We start from the raw sequence: 19,885 nt of genomic DNA on the forward strand, positions 1-19,885 counted from the left end.
CTGCCAGTGAAAGGTTTTGGACAGTATTAAGCATTCAGTAAGCCTTCTTTTGTAACACTATTCAGCACACAACGTAATCATGTAACTCGTGTAACTCTCTCTAACTCTGTGTAATTCAGTGCTCATCGGTAATGTGACGGGCGTGTGTGTGTATCTTTACACCCCTCTTCATCCTTCTCTGACGTAGCACACTCTTGCCAGTCCCCTCCAATCCGTCAGTGAGGTTCCCTTGGCTCAAAGCCTTTAGTGAGGTTCCTGGGCTCAAAGCCTGTAGTGAGGTTCCCTGGGCTCAAAGCCTGTAGTGAGGTTCCCTGGGCTCAAAGCCTTTAGTGAGGTTCCCCGTCAGTGAGGTTCCCTGGGCTCAAAGCCTTTAGTGTGGTTCCTGGGCTCAAAGCCTTTAGTGAGGTTCCTGGGCTCAAAGCCTTTAGTGAGGTTCCTGGGCTCAAAGCCTGTAGTGAGGTTCCCTGGGCTCAAAGCCTGTAGTGAGGTTCCCTGGGCTCAAAGCCTGTAGTGAGGTTCCCTGGGCTCAAAGCTGCCAGTGAGGTTCACTGAGCTCAAAGGATGTTGTTTGGTTGCTGATGGATTGCATCACAACTTTTTTGGAGGCATGGTGAAGATTCGGTCTTTACACGGATAAGAGTTCTCTGTTGCTATCTGCCATGACTCTGTTTTCATCATTGAATTTAAACTCCAACTTCTAACTTGAAACTCTTCAAAGGTGACCAAAAACTCATACCAAATGACAAATGTATTTTAAAAATAGAACTTGTTGCATATTAATGTGTATTACATGGGCCCTCCAACCATTGGGTCCTTGGCCCTCTATTCAAAGTCCAGAACTCATTAAGCCACAGTTTGCAATATTTTAATATTCATTACACTTTCTTACCGGTTTGGCCTCTAAAACCTGACAGCCTAACACAAGGCTGTTGCTGTAATTATCATACCCGGCATCGTCTAAGCTATCATACCCAGCATCATGTAAACTGGCTAATTAGTAAATCCTACAGTTGTGTCAATTACCGCTCATTACTAAGTGTAACTAACATCCATTTGATTTGATTGAATTATTCATACGCCGCTTGAAGAACTATTTCATATGCTGATTCTGGAGATATGCTCAGATTGACTTTTGATTAGCACACAGGCTTTGATAGTTCCTCCCCATGGCTAGCACTCTCTGCTGTCAAGGCTGCTCAGCTGAAGAGTACATAGCTAGAGAGGTAGCATGTAACTTTCACTGTCAATCCATCACGATGGGATGGAGTGGAAAGATTGGTGGATGTTTGCTGTGCACACACGCCAGAGCTTTTTCATGTAGATGTTTGTGTAAACCGTGAGCCGTCCTGGAGGGTATCTACCCATTACTGATTAAAAATACATTTCTCAGACATTAAATTTAGTTTTTCTCTATGCCTCTGCTAGACAGCTGGCTTTACTCGAATGTTTCTTTAAAAGCCCTGTCTCACACTGTAGTTTTATAATGCACTGTGGCAATGTTGTATTGATATTCTACATTAGAGGGCAATGATTTGTGTGTTTGGCCTGACTGGGGAGATTTAGTGGCAGCAGTGCATATCACTGTTAGCCTCTCACACCATATGGGTATGGATTTACACTCTCTTACATCTGTTGACTGTTCACTTCCTGGGAAAGGGGGATGTGAATTTGTCATAGGTGTGACAAACCGTTGAGGCTCTTGATTCATGAAGAAGCACAGTGAAGCTGAGCTGCACCTGAAGGTCTCGGTCGTAAAGGCTCTGTCTGTCTGTCTGTCTGTCTGTCTGTCTGTCTGTCTGTCTGTCTCTCTGTCTGTCTGTCTGTCTGTGTTCCCAGTGACCTGGAGAAGTCTGTGGAGGAGATCCAGAAGGACTCGACCACCAATCACAAGCAGGTGCCCATGCAGGATCTGGAGGAGAAGGCTGCTGTGCTCCGGAGACTGGGGGAGACCCTCACAGAGCTGAAGAGTAAGACACACGCACACACGCACACACACACACACACACACACACACACACACACACACACACACACACTCACAGCACCATGCGGTACATGCTAACACACATATTTAAAAAGCATTCACAAAGACCATACAGGCAGGAGAGACATGGCTTTGTCACACATGCATTGATGTGAGCAATAACAGCTGGTATTATATCCCTTACCCATCCACTCAAGAGCACACCGCCGTGTGGCACCAATCACACACACACACACACACACACACACACACACACACACACACACACACACACACATCACACACTCAAAGACTCCTCCTGAGATTCCCAGAGCATGTGGGCACACCAATTAACACCATTCACTCACAGACACACACAAACACACACACACAGACACACACACACACACACACACACACACACAAACACACAGACACGCACACACGCACACACATACGCACACACACATGCTCAGTCAGAAGCTAATCACAGGTGTGAGGGATTGCATTCACACAGATAGCACTTATTCCAGGGTGTGTTTTCACAGAACTAATTTCTCAAGGCATAATTTCCACAAGACAGTGCTGTTTTCCACCTGCTGTGCTGCCTATGATGCGTATATGAGTGCGTGTCTATGTGAGTGTAGGTGTGTATATGACTGCATATGTGCGTCTGGGTGTGTATGTATATGAATGTGTGTTTGTGTGCATACTGTATGTCAGTGTGATTATAAAAAACTGTGCTTTCATTTCTGTACATGTGCACGTGTGTGTGTGCGTGTGTGTGTGTTTGTGTGTGTGTGTGTGTGTGTGTGCAGATCAGTTTCCCGGTCTGCAGAGTAAGATGCGGGTGGTGCTGCGGGTGGAGGTGGAGGCAGTGAAGTTCCTGAAGGAGGAGCCCCACAGACTGGATGCTCTGCTGAAGCGCTGCAGGACCATCACAGACACACTCACAGGACTGCGCAGGTACACACACACACACACACACACACACACACACACACCTTCACACCTTCACGCACACATACATACACATACCCACATACACACATGCATTCACACACACAAACCCACACATTACATATGTGAAACGTACTCACAGCAGCATGCGGTACATGTGAACACACACATTTGTAGAGCATTCACAAAGATACACCTTTTCCTTTCCCACCAGGCAAGTGACTGAAGGCGTGTGGCAGAGTCAGGAGGACGGCGTTGGGGAAGACTACAGGAAGAGTGTGGACTTTGACCTCCCTACCAGCCCACCCCTGAGCATCAACGACAGCCTGTCCAACTGGAGCCCCCACTCCCACACCCACAGCCACAGCCACAGCCACATCCACTCCCACGGCAGCCACCAATCCCCGGGCCACAGGGACTCCCTGAAGGGCCGGGACGAGCATGGCGGCCGCATGGGGCCCGACAAGAGCCTCTCTGTGGAGGTCCGACTGGTAGGGAGATCTTCTGTTACCATCCTCTCTCTGTGTGTGTGTGTGTGTGTGTGTGTGTGTGTGTGTGTGTGTGTGTGTGTGTGTGTGTGTGTGTGTGTGTTGGGGGGGATTGCATGTGTATAGATTGCATATGTGTGCCTGTGAGGAGGCTGGGCGTGTATTTATGTGTGTGTGTGTGTGGTGTGTGTGTGTGTGTGTGTGTGTGTGTGTGTGTGTGACCGTGTCTCTCTACACAGGCTGCGGAGCGGGACTGGGAGGAGAAGCGCGCCAGCCTGACCCAGTACAGTGCTCAGGACATCAACAGGCTCCTGGAGGAGACGCAGGCCGAGCTGATGAAGGCCATCCCCGACCTGGACTTCGCCGCCAAGCAGATGAAGACCCAGCAGCCCTTCATCCAGGCCGCGCCCAGCAGCGGCAGCACCAACGCCAACGTCAACGCCAACGCCACGCCCGATCACAGGCCCCCCAAACCCCAGCATTCCTCACACAAGATCTCCAGAGAGGGAAGCTCCAGGCGTGGGTCAGGTGAGGCCTCCGGAACACTCTGGAATGTCAAATGGAATGGAATGTCATGTCTCTCTTAACCCTTAACTGGAACGTCAAATCTGTTGTTTAAATGTGTCACCCCTGGCAAAAATATTCCAGGTGTCTTATTTCTGAGGTCTTATCTTTTAAAGGAAGTATCTCCCATGTACCAGTATTCAGTTCCTGCAGAGCCTCTGTTCCTCCTGCTCTTCTACAATGTCCAGATGCTGGAATCACAGGAATCAGCTGAGACTCTTATATTTGTGTGTGCCAGTGTTGTATTCCAGCATGGGAGGTGTTAACATTGCAGCACAGGCTGTTCTACTCCGAGTCCGGAGCAAGTGCTCTCAAACGGCTCACGAAAAAACTTCCAGCTGGGAACACCATACGTGCGCCTTGATAGGTGCACATATGTGACCCTCTCTTTTATCTTCTCTTTTTTTTCTCTCACTCTTTCTCTCTCTCTCTCTCTCTCTCTCTGTTTCTCTCTGTGCCCCCTAGATGAACTGACAGTGCCGAGGTATCGCACTGAGAAGCACTCCAAGTCCCCGCCTCCTCCCCCTCCCAGACGCAGTTTCCCATCATCCCCTGGGCTTACCAACCGCAGCGGAGAGCCCATAACGCCTGACAAGAGCCTCAAGGTCTGTCAGAGGAACACAAAACAACTCTTGTATAATAAATCTTGTATAATAAAAAAATCTTGTATAATAAATAACATAAATGTATAATAATATGTGTATATGTTGATATGTTTATCATGATCTGATGTGTGTGTGTGTGTGCGTGTGTGTGTGTGTGTGTGTGTGTGTGTCCTCATGCCTGTGTGTGTAGAAGTCTGAATCTGAGGACTCGGACCTCCCGAAGCCCATGGTGAAGCTGAGGAAGACCCTGTCTGAGGTGCCCCGCCCCGCCTCCACCCCTCCCACCACAGGAGCCCAGAGGGAAGGGGGGGACGAGGAGAGGTCCAACGCAGACATGGAGGTATGTGAGCCTGCACGTGTGTTTGTTTGTGTGTGTGTGTTTGTGTGTGTGTGTGTGCACGTGTGATTTTGTGTCATCAGAGAAAGAGAGTGTTAGGGTGCATGTTGCTGTATGTGAGTGGTGGTAATGGGATTGACTGTTTACATGAGAGCTGTCACACACTCTGAGAAGAATGGCAAGACCTTTATCAGCATATAGGCACAGCGCACTGAAGATAAGATGCTGATGTGTGTACTTACTGAGTAATCACACTAAGACAAGGATCAGAGCAGATCAGGCAGTGAACAGTGCATTATCATCAATAACCTTTGCACACAGCGCACAGTTCTTGTACTGAGAGCATCCTCATTGGCTGGAACAGCTCAGTCTGCTCTGATTGGCCCCCTGGGTGGTTTGCTCCAACTGAAGCACAGTCGTGACATCAGTACCAACTGTGGACCAATGACTCCTGCTGTGGGCCCATCTGTTCAGCTGGTGCTCAGGATTCCGCCGGCTACAAGACTCACACTGACCAAAGAGATAGAGCAGAGAAGGAAGGGATGGTGGAGAGATAGATAGAAGTAGTGAGAGAGTGAAAGAAATGTAGAGAAATAGACAGAAAGTTAAATGGAGCTAAGTGATTTGCCGATGCCAGTGCAGTGGTTGTGACCTTCCGCAAATGCAGCAGTGAAATGTAGATGTGTGATGTGATGTGATGTGATGTGTAAGTAAGAACTCCTTAGCAGCAGAGAGATCTGTCCACAGATGGGAGGAGACTCCAGATATCCAGATATCCAGATCTGTGATTACACAGAGGAAGAGTCTGTAGATCAGAGTGTTTCACATCCCGATCTCAGATCCAAACTCTTGGCATTTGTGGATACTGTTTGTGGTTTAAAGTCATGGTGGTGGATCGATTAGTCTCACAACACGGCCAAAAGGGGACTTTGGCATTTCGTGAACGGAGGACATAGCCCTAAGACAGCTCCAGATGTTGATCTATAGCAAAAGCCAACGCAAACAAGAATGCCCACAATGCACTGCTCGCATGTTTTAATCTGCATCACTTGTATTGTGAGTCTGCATCACTCCTCACTACATCACTACTCCCTCGTGTAGAATTAGATTCGTTTAGACTGCTTCAGACACACCTGGGCTATTATAAATGATATTATTTAGGCTATTATAGGCTGTTATAAATAGGCTATTCCTTCTCTCCCACAGTTAGACCAGATTCTGCCATGGCCGTCTCCAGACATGCATTTGAATAGCCTGTGGTTTGACTGCTCTCAAGGAATGTGATCTGATGAGCGCTGTGTTCAAGACAGAACACCCTGTGTTCGTGATTACAGCCAGACTGTAGACAGGCAGCCAGAGCTGGACGATCTTTGCTTACAGACAGAGGGGCACTACAGGCCTCATTAAGTCCACCAGACTACAGCCGCTCGCTTCAGTGGGTGCCCGGGTGGCCCACTAGATGCCATCTGCGGCCCCTGCATCCTGACACTCTCCCCGTGAGAGGGGACCTCTGGGCCGAGTGTCAACCAGAACGTAATGAGCTTCCAGCCCAGCCCTCCGCTGCTTAAGGCCCTCTTGGTGGCCCGGTCTCCCCTGGCGGTGTCACTGTCGGCCCCATGCTCGTTTCACAGCTCAGCGCTCAGTCCACCTCCCCAGTGCACTGCCTGTGTGGCTCAGTTTATCAGGCGGATCAGCTCACACTGACCAGCTGAGGTAAAAACAGGTTCTGTCTATGGACTACAACCACATGGAAAGGGGTTACATTGCATTATCAAAAGGTATAGACGTGATCAGATATTCTTGGGTAAGAATGTTCAACCTGGTGAATAATCAAAAGCTGAGGTCTACAAATCATTTTTTTTAATCTATATAATATATTATATTTGACAAATACTGCTGCTGTGTAGATGCAATCAACTTCTGAAGAATCTAACCCATAAATGTTCCCTAGTAGTAATTGCAAATGGCACATTAAAGCATTAAGGTTGCACAACCTTTTCTACTGCTGTTGGTTAGGCAGTGAAAAGCTTCATACTTGCATTCAAATCCAAAGAACTGAATTTGCTCTTTAAAATGCAGACTTGGCTCTGAAAGGTCGCAGTAAGTGTTTTTTTCTGTTCTGTTGATGTGTGGTAATCATTCTGAGCCTTTCCTTGGTGCGCTCAGGTCCCCCGCATAGTGCTGACTGGGTGTCACTCTGAGGCTCCACCCAGAGAGGCCCACCAATCAGCTCCGCAGTACAACATAACAGGAAGTGACAGGTTCAAGCGAGGTCCCCACCGACACAGCGTCACGGGGGCTGAGACATTAGTGTGGAGACAGAGCCTGCTGGCAGACAGCAGCCTGCAAACGACTCCAGGGGCTCTCCAGTCCCAGAGGAGGCTCCAGGCAGGAGGCGCCGCTGGGTCACAGCCGCGCCCCAAGAGCCTCTCGGAGGAGCAGATGGGTGTGAAGGGGGCCCTGGAGGTGGAGGCCCAGCCGGCCAGAGTAGGGACCACAGGCGAGGACATCCGCAGCAGAACCTACCGCCGGCTGGACAGCCTGGAGGACACCATCCGGGAGCTGGAGAACACTCTGATGGAGATCGGGGCTCACCCCAGCTCTGGGCCCGTCTCCCCCCTCACGCCTCCACCCGAGTGCCCTTCTGACAGCGCGCAGCCGGACCCGACGCCCGCAGAGCCAGCAGGATCAGGGGGGAACAAGAGGCCTCCGGTCCCGCCAAAGCCCTCCATCAGACCTCCTTACATCCAGGTTCATCACCCGGCCGTCAGTCACCGGCTCATGCTCGTCTCCTCTCCTCCTCTCCTCACTGGATCTGTTCCTTTTGAATTCAGTCCAGAAAGACTAGACTAGAACGCTAGAAGAGAATTTTAATTGTTTTTGGCAGAGTGCTTTTGGCAGAGTGCTTCAGAGTAGAGGCTCAGATGGAGAGAGTAGATGAGGCTAGTTCATGCCCATGTGGTCATGATTTAAACACCTCAGATCAGCTTTAGAAGGATCAGCCTTGAACTAACTGAACACTAGCAGTTTTTCCTTGAATGGACTGAATTCAGATTGAAAGTCAGATGATTCAAGGTTACAGAAACTGGTGGCTCAAGTTTACAAAAATATACAAAAATGGATGGATGGATTCACTGCTCTAACAAAATGTCATTATATAAATGTATACTTTTATCACATGACATTTTGTTAGAGCAGTAAATCCATCCATCCATTGTGCATACTGAAATATAAAACAAATGAAAGTTCTACAACTGAGGAACCACCAGTTTGAAACCTTCTTCAATCTTTTCAAATCTGTTGTCAGGGTTTCTAATAGGGTTTTCCTCTCTGCTTTGTCTCGCTCTGTCAGGGGAGACGGGTCTGTCGACTTCTGTAGTGCTTTCTTAATTGATCTGTCTCTTGCATTTTGCTATTTCCTTTTTGGTAGTACTGACTCTATAAATATTTACTGGCTATTTAACTTCTCTCACACTCTTCATCTTCACTCTGACAAGTGTTTTTTTTTGTGATGTTTTGCTGCCAGAGATATGGTTTTGAACAAAGCACTGCACACCACGCTGTGCTAATCTGCTGTGACATTGTTCGTTTTTGTATCAATCGGAAAAATAAGAGGTTTTGATAGAACTTTCAGCGCTTGGAAACTTAAAACATCGGAGTACTGTGATATGTGCAAACGCAGCATTGTTGTCTGCCTGCAATGAGGTTATACGCGTATGACAACTGTCATCAGTCAGCACTATTTGACATCAGTAGTATCGTGTTTTTGGCCAGACTGGATGTTCAAACCCCAGACATTTCCAGCATTGTGACATTGCCATTTCACACCATAGAATACTGCTGTCATGACGCAGAGAGTTGGAGAGAGCTCCAGGCTCTGCTGTGCTTGTGATGCATCTGGACAGAGCTTGGGTAGCTCCACAACTGGTCCTAGATCAGCTCTCACCCATAGCGGTGCGCTGAAGGTGATCCTAAAGCAACAATTCTGCTACTGCAGTCAGCTCACTAGGCAGATCCCCCACGTGTGCATTGTGCTCACCACAGGATTGTGCTGCTCGGCTGAGCAATAATGGCGGGAGAAAACATGACTGTATGCGTCTGTGTTTGGCTTGTCGCTCATGGGTAGATGATGATGATGATATCCCTCCATGTGAAAGCTGCTGCAGTAACTGAGCCTTTCCTCCCCGGTCCCCAAATCTGCAGTCAAATCAGTGCTTCCACTTCCTGGCACTCAAGTGACTAATTTTGCCCCCCCTGCTCCTTTCTAAGCATCCACAAGAAAAGCACTGGCTGCGGACCAGGAAATAGGTAGTAGAGTATGTTAAATCACCCCCCACAGTCACACACACACACACACACACACACACACACACACACACACACACACACACACACACACACACACACACACACACACACACACACACACACACACAGTTTTCAGTCACACACACACAGTGGCCTCCGACATGACATCATCATCTGCAAAAAGTGTGCTGCGGTGCCAGGCTGCTGGCGTGTGCCTGCCCATTTCTCACACACACACACACACACACACACACACACACACACACACACACACACACACACACACACACACACTGAGTTATCAGATCACTGCGCCTGGATCAGAGATCTCATTAGGCTCCTGGACTTCCTCACGGCTCACTGAGCGGCCTCCCAGCGGCCGGCGTTGGCACGGAGACTGTGCAGGGGCCGCTGAGCTCGGCCGAGTTGGGCTTGGTGCTTTATCGGCCTTTACCGCTCTATGCCGTTAATGCCTTTCATGCAATCACACTCCAGAGGAATCACTCATTACTGCCTTACGACTCCAGCGTGGTTTTGAGATGTACATTTCTCCATGCTTCCCACAAGAGTAGAATTAGACATTTAAATTTCCCTTTCAAGGTTGCAAACGCTTATGAGGGAGCTTACAGTACAAGGCGATGTGTGTGTGCTCACTAAGAGCACACACCTTCCTCTAACCGTTGAGATAAAAGATATGAGATGGAAGAACTATTGTCGGTGCATCACTCTGGATTCACTGTTTCTCTGTCTGTCCTTTTGTGTGTCTGGGTATATATGTGTGTGTGTGGGCTACAGGGTTTTGTGGGTGTTTTATTCATGCACACTTACAGGCTGATATTAAAACAGTTTGATCTGTCTTTTCTGAAAGTACATCCTCACCGGTGGGCTGTTACAGATGTAGGGCAACGAGAGCCATGACTTACATGAATGACTTACATGAACTAACATGTCCCCTCCATTTCTCTTCCCTTCCCGTTTCCCTCTGTCTTTAGAGTGGAAACAGCTCCTCCTCTGGTGGAGGTAAGGGACTGCACTCCTCGGCAGCCTTGCGTCTGAAACACCTGCAACAGAGCAACCCGGAGAAGAGCAAGCTGTCCAAGCAGCGCGAAGAGTTCCTCAAGAGCCAGGGCCAGTTGCAGGTACCGTCTTCTCATCATCAACCTCAGCCCCTAACCTCTCACCTCTCACCTCTCACCTCCAACCCTTGACCTCTGCCACATTCACACACTGATGTTGTCCAGATGAGCACGCTCAGATGTTTCATGCACTGGAACGCTGTTATTCACCATGAGCACTGTCCATAACCTTATCAAACACCATTGGTCTGGAGCATGAGCCTCTGCAGAACCTTTTCCTTTAAACCTTCTGATGCCATTCAAAGGAATCCATGTCCACACGAGTGTTAGCTACCGTGTAGTTGGGTCTCGGCATAACTATTCAGTACCTTTAGTATACTGTATGGTGCCTATGTGCTTATGCATGGCAGTCAGCTACTGCTACTGTTGTCTGTTAAGTGATTAGTCGTCCATAGAGAAAGCTTATTGTTTTGATGTTGAAGTTGGCTATACCTCCCAATACCCCCTAGTGGCTTGGAGTGAGATGTATAGGTGTTTCATCAGAGGGACATTCTCAGTCCTGCTCCTGGGGCCCACCTTCTCTACATGTCTTCCTTCTACCCCAGTCCTTGGCTGATCAGTGGCTGCTCAGTGGCTGCTCAGTGGTTAGCTAAACTCATCTGATTTATCTCCTTCTGGAGGAGGTCTGTTTGGATAGAAGATAAGCAGGGCAAGGGGGCTTATTATCACAACGTGTGAAAGAGAAAGAGAGAGAAACAGAATGATACACATTTATTTTCTGGAGAAAAATACATATAGATGCATACAACACACACAAACACACACACACACGCACACACACACAGACAAACACATCTTATTGGTTTTATTTGAATTTAGTAAAAAGGATGACGCTATAAAACACACAAGAAATTAAATTATTCATAATTTATCAAGGCACAATCAGAAACAGATGAAGTATGGCCACAGTCTCTCTCTCTCTCTCTCTCTCTCTCTCTCTCTCTCTCTCTCTCTCACACACACACACACACACACACACACACACACACACACACACATATGCACGCAAAAAAAAGACACTTTGAGAAGACTCCCAGAGGGAGTGTGGAAGTGTGAGGCAGCCAGGCAACTTAAAGGTGCCTTCTATATGATCTGCATGCTAATCCAGGATACCAGGAGGAACCATGGCAACAGAAACACCCTGCGCTCCGAGGTATCACACTTTTATGAAAATGAGATTGGACACATTTGACTACAATACTTTACAGCCCTTAGACTTTGAATTCATCCATACAGTTGTTCCCTCAGGGTTGAATCTTCACACTCTTAGCTGTATGGAAAGTTTGTGGCCATTCAGGCTTCGGTCAGTCAGAGGTAACAAAGTCAACCACTAAGTCCAAAGACTGACAGCAAGAGACAAAGAGTGACAGCTAGAGTGATCCCCCCCCCCCCCCGAGCGTTCAGAAAAAAATCACCACAGCCACAGAGACATCAGACATTGTCCTCTCTCTCTCTCTCTCTCTCTCTCCCCTCTCTCTCTCTCTCTCTCACGCTCTACCCTCTCTCTCTCTCTCTCTCACGCTCTACCCTCTCTTTCTCTCTTTTCTCTCTCTCTCTCTCTCTCTCTCTCTCTCCCCTCTCTCTCTCTCTCTCTCTCTCTCTCTCTCTCTCTCCTATTTCACACTGTCCAGATCCCTCAATCATGCAGCTCTTGTCTGCATCAACAGCCCAACGAGCTAACAGCAGGATATCTGGCAAAGCCAAAACACAAACACAATGCCTCACTGACCTAACACAGATAAGACAGGATCTTGCTCAGCATCTAAACATTTGAACAGCATTCCCTCTTTATGGGCCCACCTAGAACAACTCCATTTTGTGACTGTTAAAAACCGTAAAAGCCTTTTTGAACATAATCCATATACATTTATATAAAACAAAATAATCTCTCTTACCACACAGACACAGATAGCTGTTACATGCTACTGGGTATTTGCACAGTTGAGGAAAAAAAGACACACACATTGTATTTCAGCAGCTTTTCTGTTCCTGCAGGTGCTAATTATTTACTTAATGGTTAATGGTTTGTCCTTGTTAACTGATGCTGTAAATAGTGTAAGTTAATAGGCCACCCATGAAAAACATTACTTGCATTTCAATCACGGGCATGCTTAGAAGCTTAGAGAATGAGAGAGTTGGTGAGAATGTGTCTATAGTAAGGAAATCAGGTGAGCTTGGAAGGAATATTCTCTGAAGAAGGCCTGAGAGAGAGAGAGAGAAAGAGAGAGAGAGAGAGAGAAAGAGAGAGAGAGATAGAAAGAGATGGAGAGAGAGGGTTAGAAAGGGCAGGCTGTATTCCCACTGCAGGCTTTGTAGCTGTGTGGAGCGTCCCTTGATGCCAGAGAGCAGAAACTATTGCACGATTTGGACTCATTTATCTCACAATTATCACACAATTAAGACAAGCGCCCACACCCTTTCAGAGGGATGGCAGAGTGCTGTGAAATGATGTGGCCTCCTGTCCCAGGCTCAGGAAATAATAGGTCATTATCATTACCTCATTTTTGTTTTCTTTCTTTCTGTCTGTCCCTCTCTATGTCTTTCTCTTTTTTCTTCAAATGTAAATTAAACTGAACTGAAAATGAGACACAGAGTCAGACACACACACACACACACACACACACACACACACACACACACACACACACACACACACACACACACACACACACACACACACACACACAGAGAGGGTGCTGGTCTACTTTGAGGAGAAAGAGCAGAAGGACCAGGAGGCTGTGTTTGGCTGTGCTGGTCTACTTTCTGGAGTGAATGTCTCCTGCAGTTGGGTCCTCTGTTAAATAGAGTGGAATCAGTGTCCAGTTACATCAGTCCACTCTCTAATTGCTCAAAGCATAGTAGACAGGGCTGTTAAACCACAAACACACACACACACACACACACACACACACACACACACACACACACACACACACACACACACACACACACACACTCCCACTGTACACTCCCATCTCACCCGCTATTCACTCTCCGTCTTTGTTTTTTTCTGGCCTTTTCTATCTGTGTGTCCCCTCCATTATTCCCCCATCATTCTATTTGTGTATCCCTCAAAGGCTCTCTCTATCCCCATCCCTCTCTCTCTCTCTCTCTCTCTCTCTATCCCCATCTCTCTCTCCGGCTTCTTTCATTATCCTGCAGGAAAATGAATGGAAAATTAATCCTATTATTTAAGCACAAAGCGCTATGTCTCAATACACCCTACACTTCTGTCTTTCCCCCTTTACCCTCTCTTTCACGGATGTTCTTTCTCTTTCTCCTCTCTTCCACTCATGTTCTTTCTCTTTCTCCTCTTTTCTTCTTTCTCTGTTTCCCTCTCTCACACTTTCTCTCCTCTCCCTCAGCCTTTATTAGCATATTGTTTGTGTTGTATTTGTCGTTGTTTACTCTGCAGGGTGCAGTAGGTTATGTTGTATGTGACAGAAAGGGGGGGGGGGCAGTTATTTTCAATAACCACACAAGACCCACCTGTCAGCAGACTACTAGCCGCAGGGGAAGGAAAAGAAAAGGAGAATTGGAAAGGTTGTTTACCGGTGTTTACTATTGTGTTGTGTTCATAATAATAACTTAGCAAATGGCTGCAAGTGGGAAGCACAGATGTGTTTACCTTTGCAGCTACTTGGCATTCATTTGAAGTGAGACGCCAGGCTAGGAAATAACACTGTTCTCTCAGTGGAGGGTGGAGGGATGACATGGAGAAGCAGGAGCATGTCTCTCTGATGAACACTGATCTGGACCAGGATTTCAGGCATCATTCAGAGCACCTATGCTGATGATTACTGCATGCTTTCATACACACACACACACACACACACATACAAACACACATACACACACATACACCCCATCATCATCATCATCATCAATGCACCATGGTAATGATATGATGATGTAATGCATTTCAGTGGCATGTTTTGTGGGCCAGAGTTGTGTACCCTGAGGTAACAGTGCCTTCTTCATCTCTCCACCTCTCTCTCCCCCACTCCTCCTTTTCATGTTTGTTCTCTCTGTACACCGTTCCTGTGGGTTCCCCCTACATTCCTGTGGGTTCCCTCTACGTTCCTGTGACCTGTGTGACCCCTGCGTGTTCCCTGTTTGACCCCATGACCCTCGGCAGCAATGAGTGACCCAAGCTGATCTGGCACGATCCGACCCAAACCCTCCCACCTCTTCCTCATCAACCTTCAGATCTGCATCTTAGCACATACTTCACTCCCAACACCTCTTTTCAGATATGCTATGTGAGATTCACAAGTGTGTGTGTGTGTGTGTGTGTGTGTGTGTGTGTGTGTGTGTGTGTGTGTGTGTGTGTGTGTGTGTGCAGGTGTGTGCAGGTGTGTGCAGGTGTGTCTGTGAGGAAATGCATCTTCTTAGCTTTTGCTTTTTGCTTTCTTCACTCCACCTTTTCTTATGACATCTTCTCTCTGAATCCTTTCTCTACCTTTCCTTGTCCCTTATCGCCCCACCTCTCCTCTCCACACCCTGCTACTGCCCCAAATACCCCCCCACCCCCACCCGCCCTTCAGGCCCTGGGTGGCAGCATCCTCACTGACCCCCTTCTCACGGGCACCCGAGCCGCCAGCTTCTCCGGCCGCCTTCCCTCCTCGGGCGGCTCGTCCGTGACCCTGTTCGCCCCGGGGCTGCGCAAGTACCCCCAGGATGGCGGGGCACTCCCATCGCTCAGTGCCTCCTCCAGCCAGGCGAGGGCGCTGTTGGCCAGCCTCTCGGCCTCCAGCCTCGGCGCCGAGGCCCTGCTGCTGTCCTCCACGCTGCGGCAGCACCGCCTCCTCCACCCAACGCAGACCAACGGACGCTCAACCTCCTCATCCCCCACCTCTTCCCCCACGACCACCCCCTCCTCCTCCCCATCCACCTCTCCCTCAAACTCCTCTCCTCTCACCTCTCTCACGCTGTCCTCTCTGGGGCTGAAGAGTGTGGGTCACAGTCTGAAGAACCCAGCGTCTGGCCTGGGCACGTACAAGGATAGCAGGAGCAAGCCCATGCCCAAGGCTACGTCGTCCGAAGCTGTGTGAGGCCTGGGAAAAGGTGGCGCAAAGGAGGTGCAGAGAAGAAGTAGCAGCACCCCATGCCAAAAAAAGAAAATACTCCCGTTTTACCCACATTCCCCCTTTCAAAGGATCATCAAAAACACAAACACAGCACACAAAGACACAACTTGCCTCTCCCTCCAGTTTTGTTTTGTCTCTGCCAGTTTTGTTTTGTCTCTGCCAATTTTGTTTTTGTTTTTCTGTCTCCTTCTAATCATCCAGTTTTGGAGTTAAGCAGACTTCACCTCCCTATCCATCCTCCATCCCTCCCCTCTCCATCTGTGGGTCTCCCTGCCATCTGCGGCTCAGGCTGAGCTCGACTTGTGGCCCATCCCAGCCACAGTGCCCTCAGGTTGGGCCCAAGTCCTACCGCCCGCCTGGCTGGCTGGACCGAAGCTACATGGAACAGACCGGCAGACCTCTGTGTGCTGGCACTCATGCGGGGGAGGGCGAAAGAAACCAGCTGGACCCAGGCTCATCACACGTCACCCATTTGCCAAACTTTCACATCGGAATGTAGTGGAGACAAACTTCCTTCCAGTATAATATCTAGACTGTGAACTATGTTATATCAAGTAGAGTTGCAATAATAGCAAAACAGTGAATAGTTTTTCGGTGTGTGTCCAGATTTGTATCACTGTTATCACAAAAAGAGTGGGAACCATGTTGAGGCAGAGGTGAAAAAAAAGATGTGGAAATATGAAACACAAAATGGCAGGCTTCTGTTCTTGACCTGTTGACACAAAACAATGTTTCAATTGACTGTAGTTCAACACTGGTGCTATCATTTTTCAACATTTGTTCCTTTCAAAACTCCAGCCTTTCTCCATGCACGCACAAGCACACATGAAGGAAGCCCACATATTCACTGCCTTTGCCTAAACATTCCATGATGTCACCTTTTTGGCCACCATCTTTTCTCTTTGTGTGTGGGCATTTGGTTGGCATAGCAACAGACAGGGTTGTGAGATTTTGGAGGCTGATGCTCGAAGCAGGATTACAGAAGCTGCAGTTGCCCTGCTGGCATCCTTAGAGCAGGAAGTCTGATTGGCATCCTGTGTACTTAGTATTTAGTCCCAATAAACGCATAAACAAGATTACCAAAAGATAGAGTGACAGCAGCAGAAGGGACCGCTAGTGCCCAAGTCCAAGTCCGAGTCCAACAGGAAGTAGCAGCAACATGAGAGATGGTCCTCAACAGCAGGTCAGAGCACAAGACTTTAGCTTTAGAGAAGCAAAGTTAGATGTTAGCCGTTAAAAGCAGTTCACTGAATAAGCACAAGTTACATTTGTGGACCAAAGGGAAACATGCCTGAGGCATACTGACCCAACGATGGTACCTGAAAATTTGGAAATGGGACAGGGTTAGTCATCCTTACATGGTCAACACTTTAAGGTGTGTCAAAGCCAGCCTTGCCTGGAAGAAGCTCTGCATGTTCCACTGCTCCCCGCTGTAGGGCTTAGAGTGGGGTTCAGTCAGAGGTGCATGAGTAGCAGGGAGGGGAGGTGGGGGGGGGGGGGGGGGGGGCGCAGGGGGGGATCAGTGCATTAGAGGCAGAGGGGGTGAAAAGTTTCCTCTCCTCGAGGCTCTGCTGTCAGCACAACGCCAGTGCTCCCCTTCCCTTCATTTTTTTTCCCCTGCCTCCCTTTTATGTTGAGGATGCATCATTGAGACAGCCTGGGGTTGTTTGTGTTCTAAAAGCCTCAGATACAGAGATGGGTCAGGGGACTGTGAGAGGAAGAAGCAGGACAGAACTAGGAGAGAGCTGCATGGACATTTTTGAACAAGTATATTTGACTGTGTGCCACTGTTGTTTAGATAAAACCATAGATATAATCTGTCGGAAAAAAGCACATTGGGGGACTGGGAACGCTTTACAAAGGGAGACATAAACTGAGGCTCGGGGAAAGGAAACCTTGGGCGGTGGTGGCCAGGTTGTCTGCTTTCATTGATCAAAGAGTGTATGCACTCGCCTCCAGCTCTCCCTGCGTTCCCACTAGTCTCCACCTTCTGGAGGCTCCCTGTGTGGGAGTGGATTTGTCTGCTCTTGACCACCCACTGGGCTGAGTTTGGCTCTTTCAGATTGGGGTTAAGAAAAGATTCGATAAAGTTGTTTCCAGGTCTGTGGCAGGCAGCTAGTGCCATCAAATGAACTCAGTGGGGGGGGTTTGCATTTTGTCATTCCCTGTTTGTGACTTATCAAGCTGTCTGTGTGCATGTGTGTGTGTGTGTGTGTGTGTGTGTGTGTGTGTGTGTGTGTGTGTGTGTGTGTGTGTGTGTGCGTGTGTGTGTGTGTGTGTGTGTGTGTTGGCATCTGTCAGATGCTATGGGGAGCACAGATTATAAATGCTGGCAGCACTGAAAGTCTATTCACTGAGTAGTGAGAAGCACAAGTAGTACTATTTCCCCCCTTCAGAAAAGAAGGCAAAGGAAAGAAAAACAAAAAGGCTGAAGTGGAAAACTTCTCCATTCCATCACGCAACAGTGAAGAGATAGCACTAGCTACACACTAGCTAACCAGGCTCAGCCCCAGGTCTTCACCGGTGAAGCCAAACGAGAGAAATTGTTTTAGTCACGCGGCAGTGGACACATTCAGCTGCCCGAGTCCACCACTCCCCAAGTTCCATTTCATTGCCGCCGACCCACAGCCACCCAGGCTCACGCTTCGCTGGAGACGCAGAGTGGTGTTGTTGCTGTTCCACCCCGTGCTGCTCTGCATTACTCCTTTCCTCCCTTGACTCCAGCCTGGATTGGGCATAACTAGCGTGAAGGACACTTTTTAGGATAGGTAGGAGATTTAAGGAGCTTAGATGTGCAGGGCTTCTCATGGTAGGGAAGTAGGGAAGGGTTTATGTGATGGTGGGTAGGTATGTGTGTGTGTGGTATGTGTGTGTGTGTGTGGGGGGGGGGGGGGGGGGGATGTGCTTGGTCATTATTGATGTCCAGAACACAACTGGAAGTGTGCAATGCTCACATTAATATTAAAAAACTACCTAGAATGGGAGGAAACAATCAGACAAGTCTTTCTTTCTGGTCTGTGAGATGGAGAAGCTCACACTGTAAATTCATGAAAACAGAAAGACACTATTGGTGTTTTGTAGTCCTGGAAAACTACATGCAGACATCAAGAGACAAATCACACAGGGATGCACTCTGATCATCACATATCATCCTATTTTTTGATTTCATGTTACTTGCTGGACATTTCCTTGTACAGATTAAAAAAAGATGTATCACACAGATAGATTATTTATTCATGAGAGGAAAACATTTTATATATTGAGTTGAAATATTTACAGTACATATGTACAGTGGAAGTTCATATATGTAATATACGGTTGGACTTTTTTAATTCAGTAATTTTTTTTAAGTGAGTTTGAAATGTTGAGTGAATCAGATGTTTTGTTTTGGGGGGGCGGGTGTGGGGGGGACTCGTAGGTAGATCACCTGAGAGTTCAGAATGTGGTTTAGCACAAGAGTATCTATCTGAAAAAAATTTCTAAATGCACACTTTAGAAGCACTACAGAAAGAGAGAGTGTAGGAGTGATGAGGTGTAAGAAACTGTGAAATGTAGCTGTTCATAATCCTGACGAGTCCTACTGTTGTATAAAACGAATTTGGAGATGGGTGTGGTTCATGGTCGCAATATAAAGACTGGGACTAGGCAAAAGCTCCAAACCCAAGAGCCTCTGCTGTTCTTTCAGCGGTAGTGTAGCCGGTGATGCATCTGAATCACTGTGGCCTCTTTAGGTTCCTCTAGTGGAGGAGTTTGGTACTACAGGCCTCCTTGTCAAAACCACAGACCAGGGCCTCTATTTCCCAAAAGCACTCTGTTCAACTCGATGTATCCTATCAAAGCAATCTGTTCTGCTTTGTGTATCTTATCACAAAAACTAACATGCTTTTGTGATTTGGGGCTCAGAATCTGTAGAGCGTTTTTTTATTTCTGCCAATGACATCTCCTCCCTCTAGGGATATGAGATGATAGTGTAAGCATGACTGAGGACAGTCTGAGTGAGGGGCAGAGCAGGGGTCAGATGGCTTTGCTTTTGATTGCTTATGTCTGGGGCTCTGGGTGTATGTGTAGCACACTGAAAAACACACTCACGAGTTCTCCTGTAGTATTCATACAAAGGTGACGTTGGGTTTATTGCTGTTCCAGTGTCCAGGGGTATGTGGGTCATTTTAAGGGGTTTACATGAATATGTGGATGTACCAAATTATGGCATCAAACAAGCAAACAAAAAATGAAAAAGACAACACCAACCATTGATAGTGAAATGTATATATAGTCCTTCTTAGAGAGTTCTACAAAATGTTATGTCCAGAATACAAATTTATTTAAAAAGCGACGGAGTTCTAAGATATATATATATATATAAATATATATAAATATATATGAAAAAAGATTAATAACAATAATGATGATGATGCATGTATATTCTCAAGCAAT

At 47.6% G+C, this 19,885-nt stretch overlaps 1 protein-coding gene across 3 annotated transcripts in view; it reads left to right on the forward strand.

Annotated features, from left to right (window-relative positions):
* The window catches only part of si:ch211-278a6.1 (SRC kinase signaling inhibitor 1), a 119,672-nt gene extending 102,728 nt beyond the window's left edge, over positions 1 to 16,944 (forward strand). For 2 of the 3 annotated variants that reach the window (XM_031570587.2, XM_031570594.2), the window contains exons 11-19: positions 1,837 to 1,967; positions 2,782 to 2,929; positions 3,138 to 3,414; positions 3,651 to 3,939; positions 4,441 to 4,580; positions 4,771 to 4,920; positions 7,084 to 7,668; positions 10,218 to 10,364; positions 15,653 to 16,944. In XM_031570587.2, the coding sequence (XP_031426447.1) occupies positions 1,837 to 1,967; positions 2,782 to 2,929; positions 3,138 to 3,414; positions 3,651 to 3,939; positions 4,441 to 4,580; positions 4,771 to 4,920; positions 7,084 to 7,668; positions 10,218 to 10,364; positions 15,653 to 15,664 (1,879 nt within the window). In that variant the 3' untranslated portion in view covers positions 15,665 to 16,944. Of the gene's footprint in view, positions 1 to 1,836; positions 1,968 to 2,781; positions 2,930 to 3,137; positions 3,415 to 3,650; positions 3,940 to 4,440; positions 4,581 to 4,770; positions 4,921 to 7,083; positions 7,669 to 10,217; positions 10,365 to 14,499 lie in introns of all 3 variants that reach the window. The other variant, XM_042707947.1, reaches the window with a different exon arrangement.
* The last annotated feature ends 2,941 nt before the right edge of the window (positions 16,945 to 19,885 follow it).

Source organism: Clupea harengus, chromosome 1 (genome assembly GCF_900700415.2).
Source record: "Clupea harengus chromosome 1, Ch_v2.0.2, whole genome shotgun sequence".
Taxonomy (NCBI): domain Eukaryota; kingdom Metazoa; phylum Chordata; class Actinopteri; order Clupeiformes; family Clupeidae; genus Clupea; species Clupea harengus.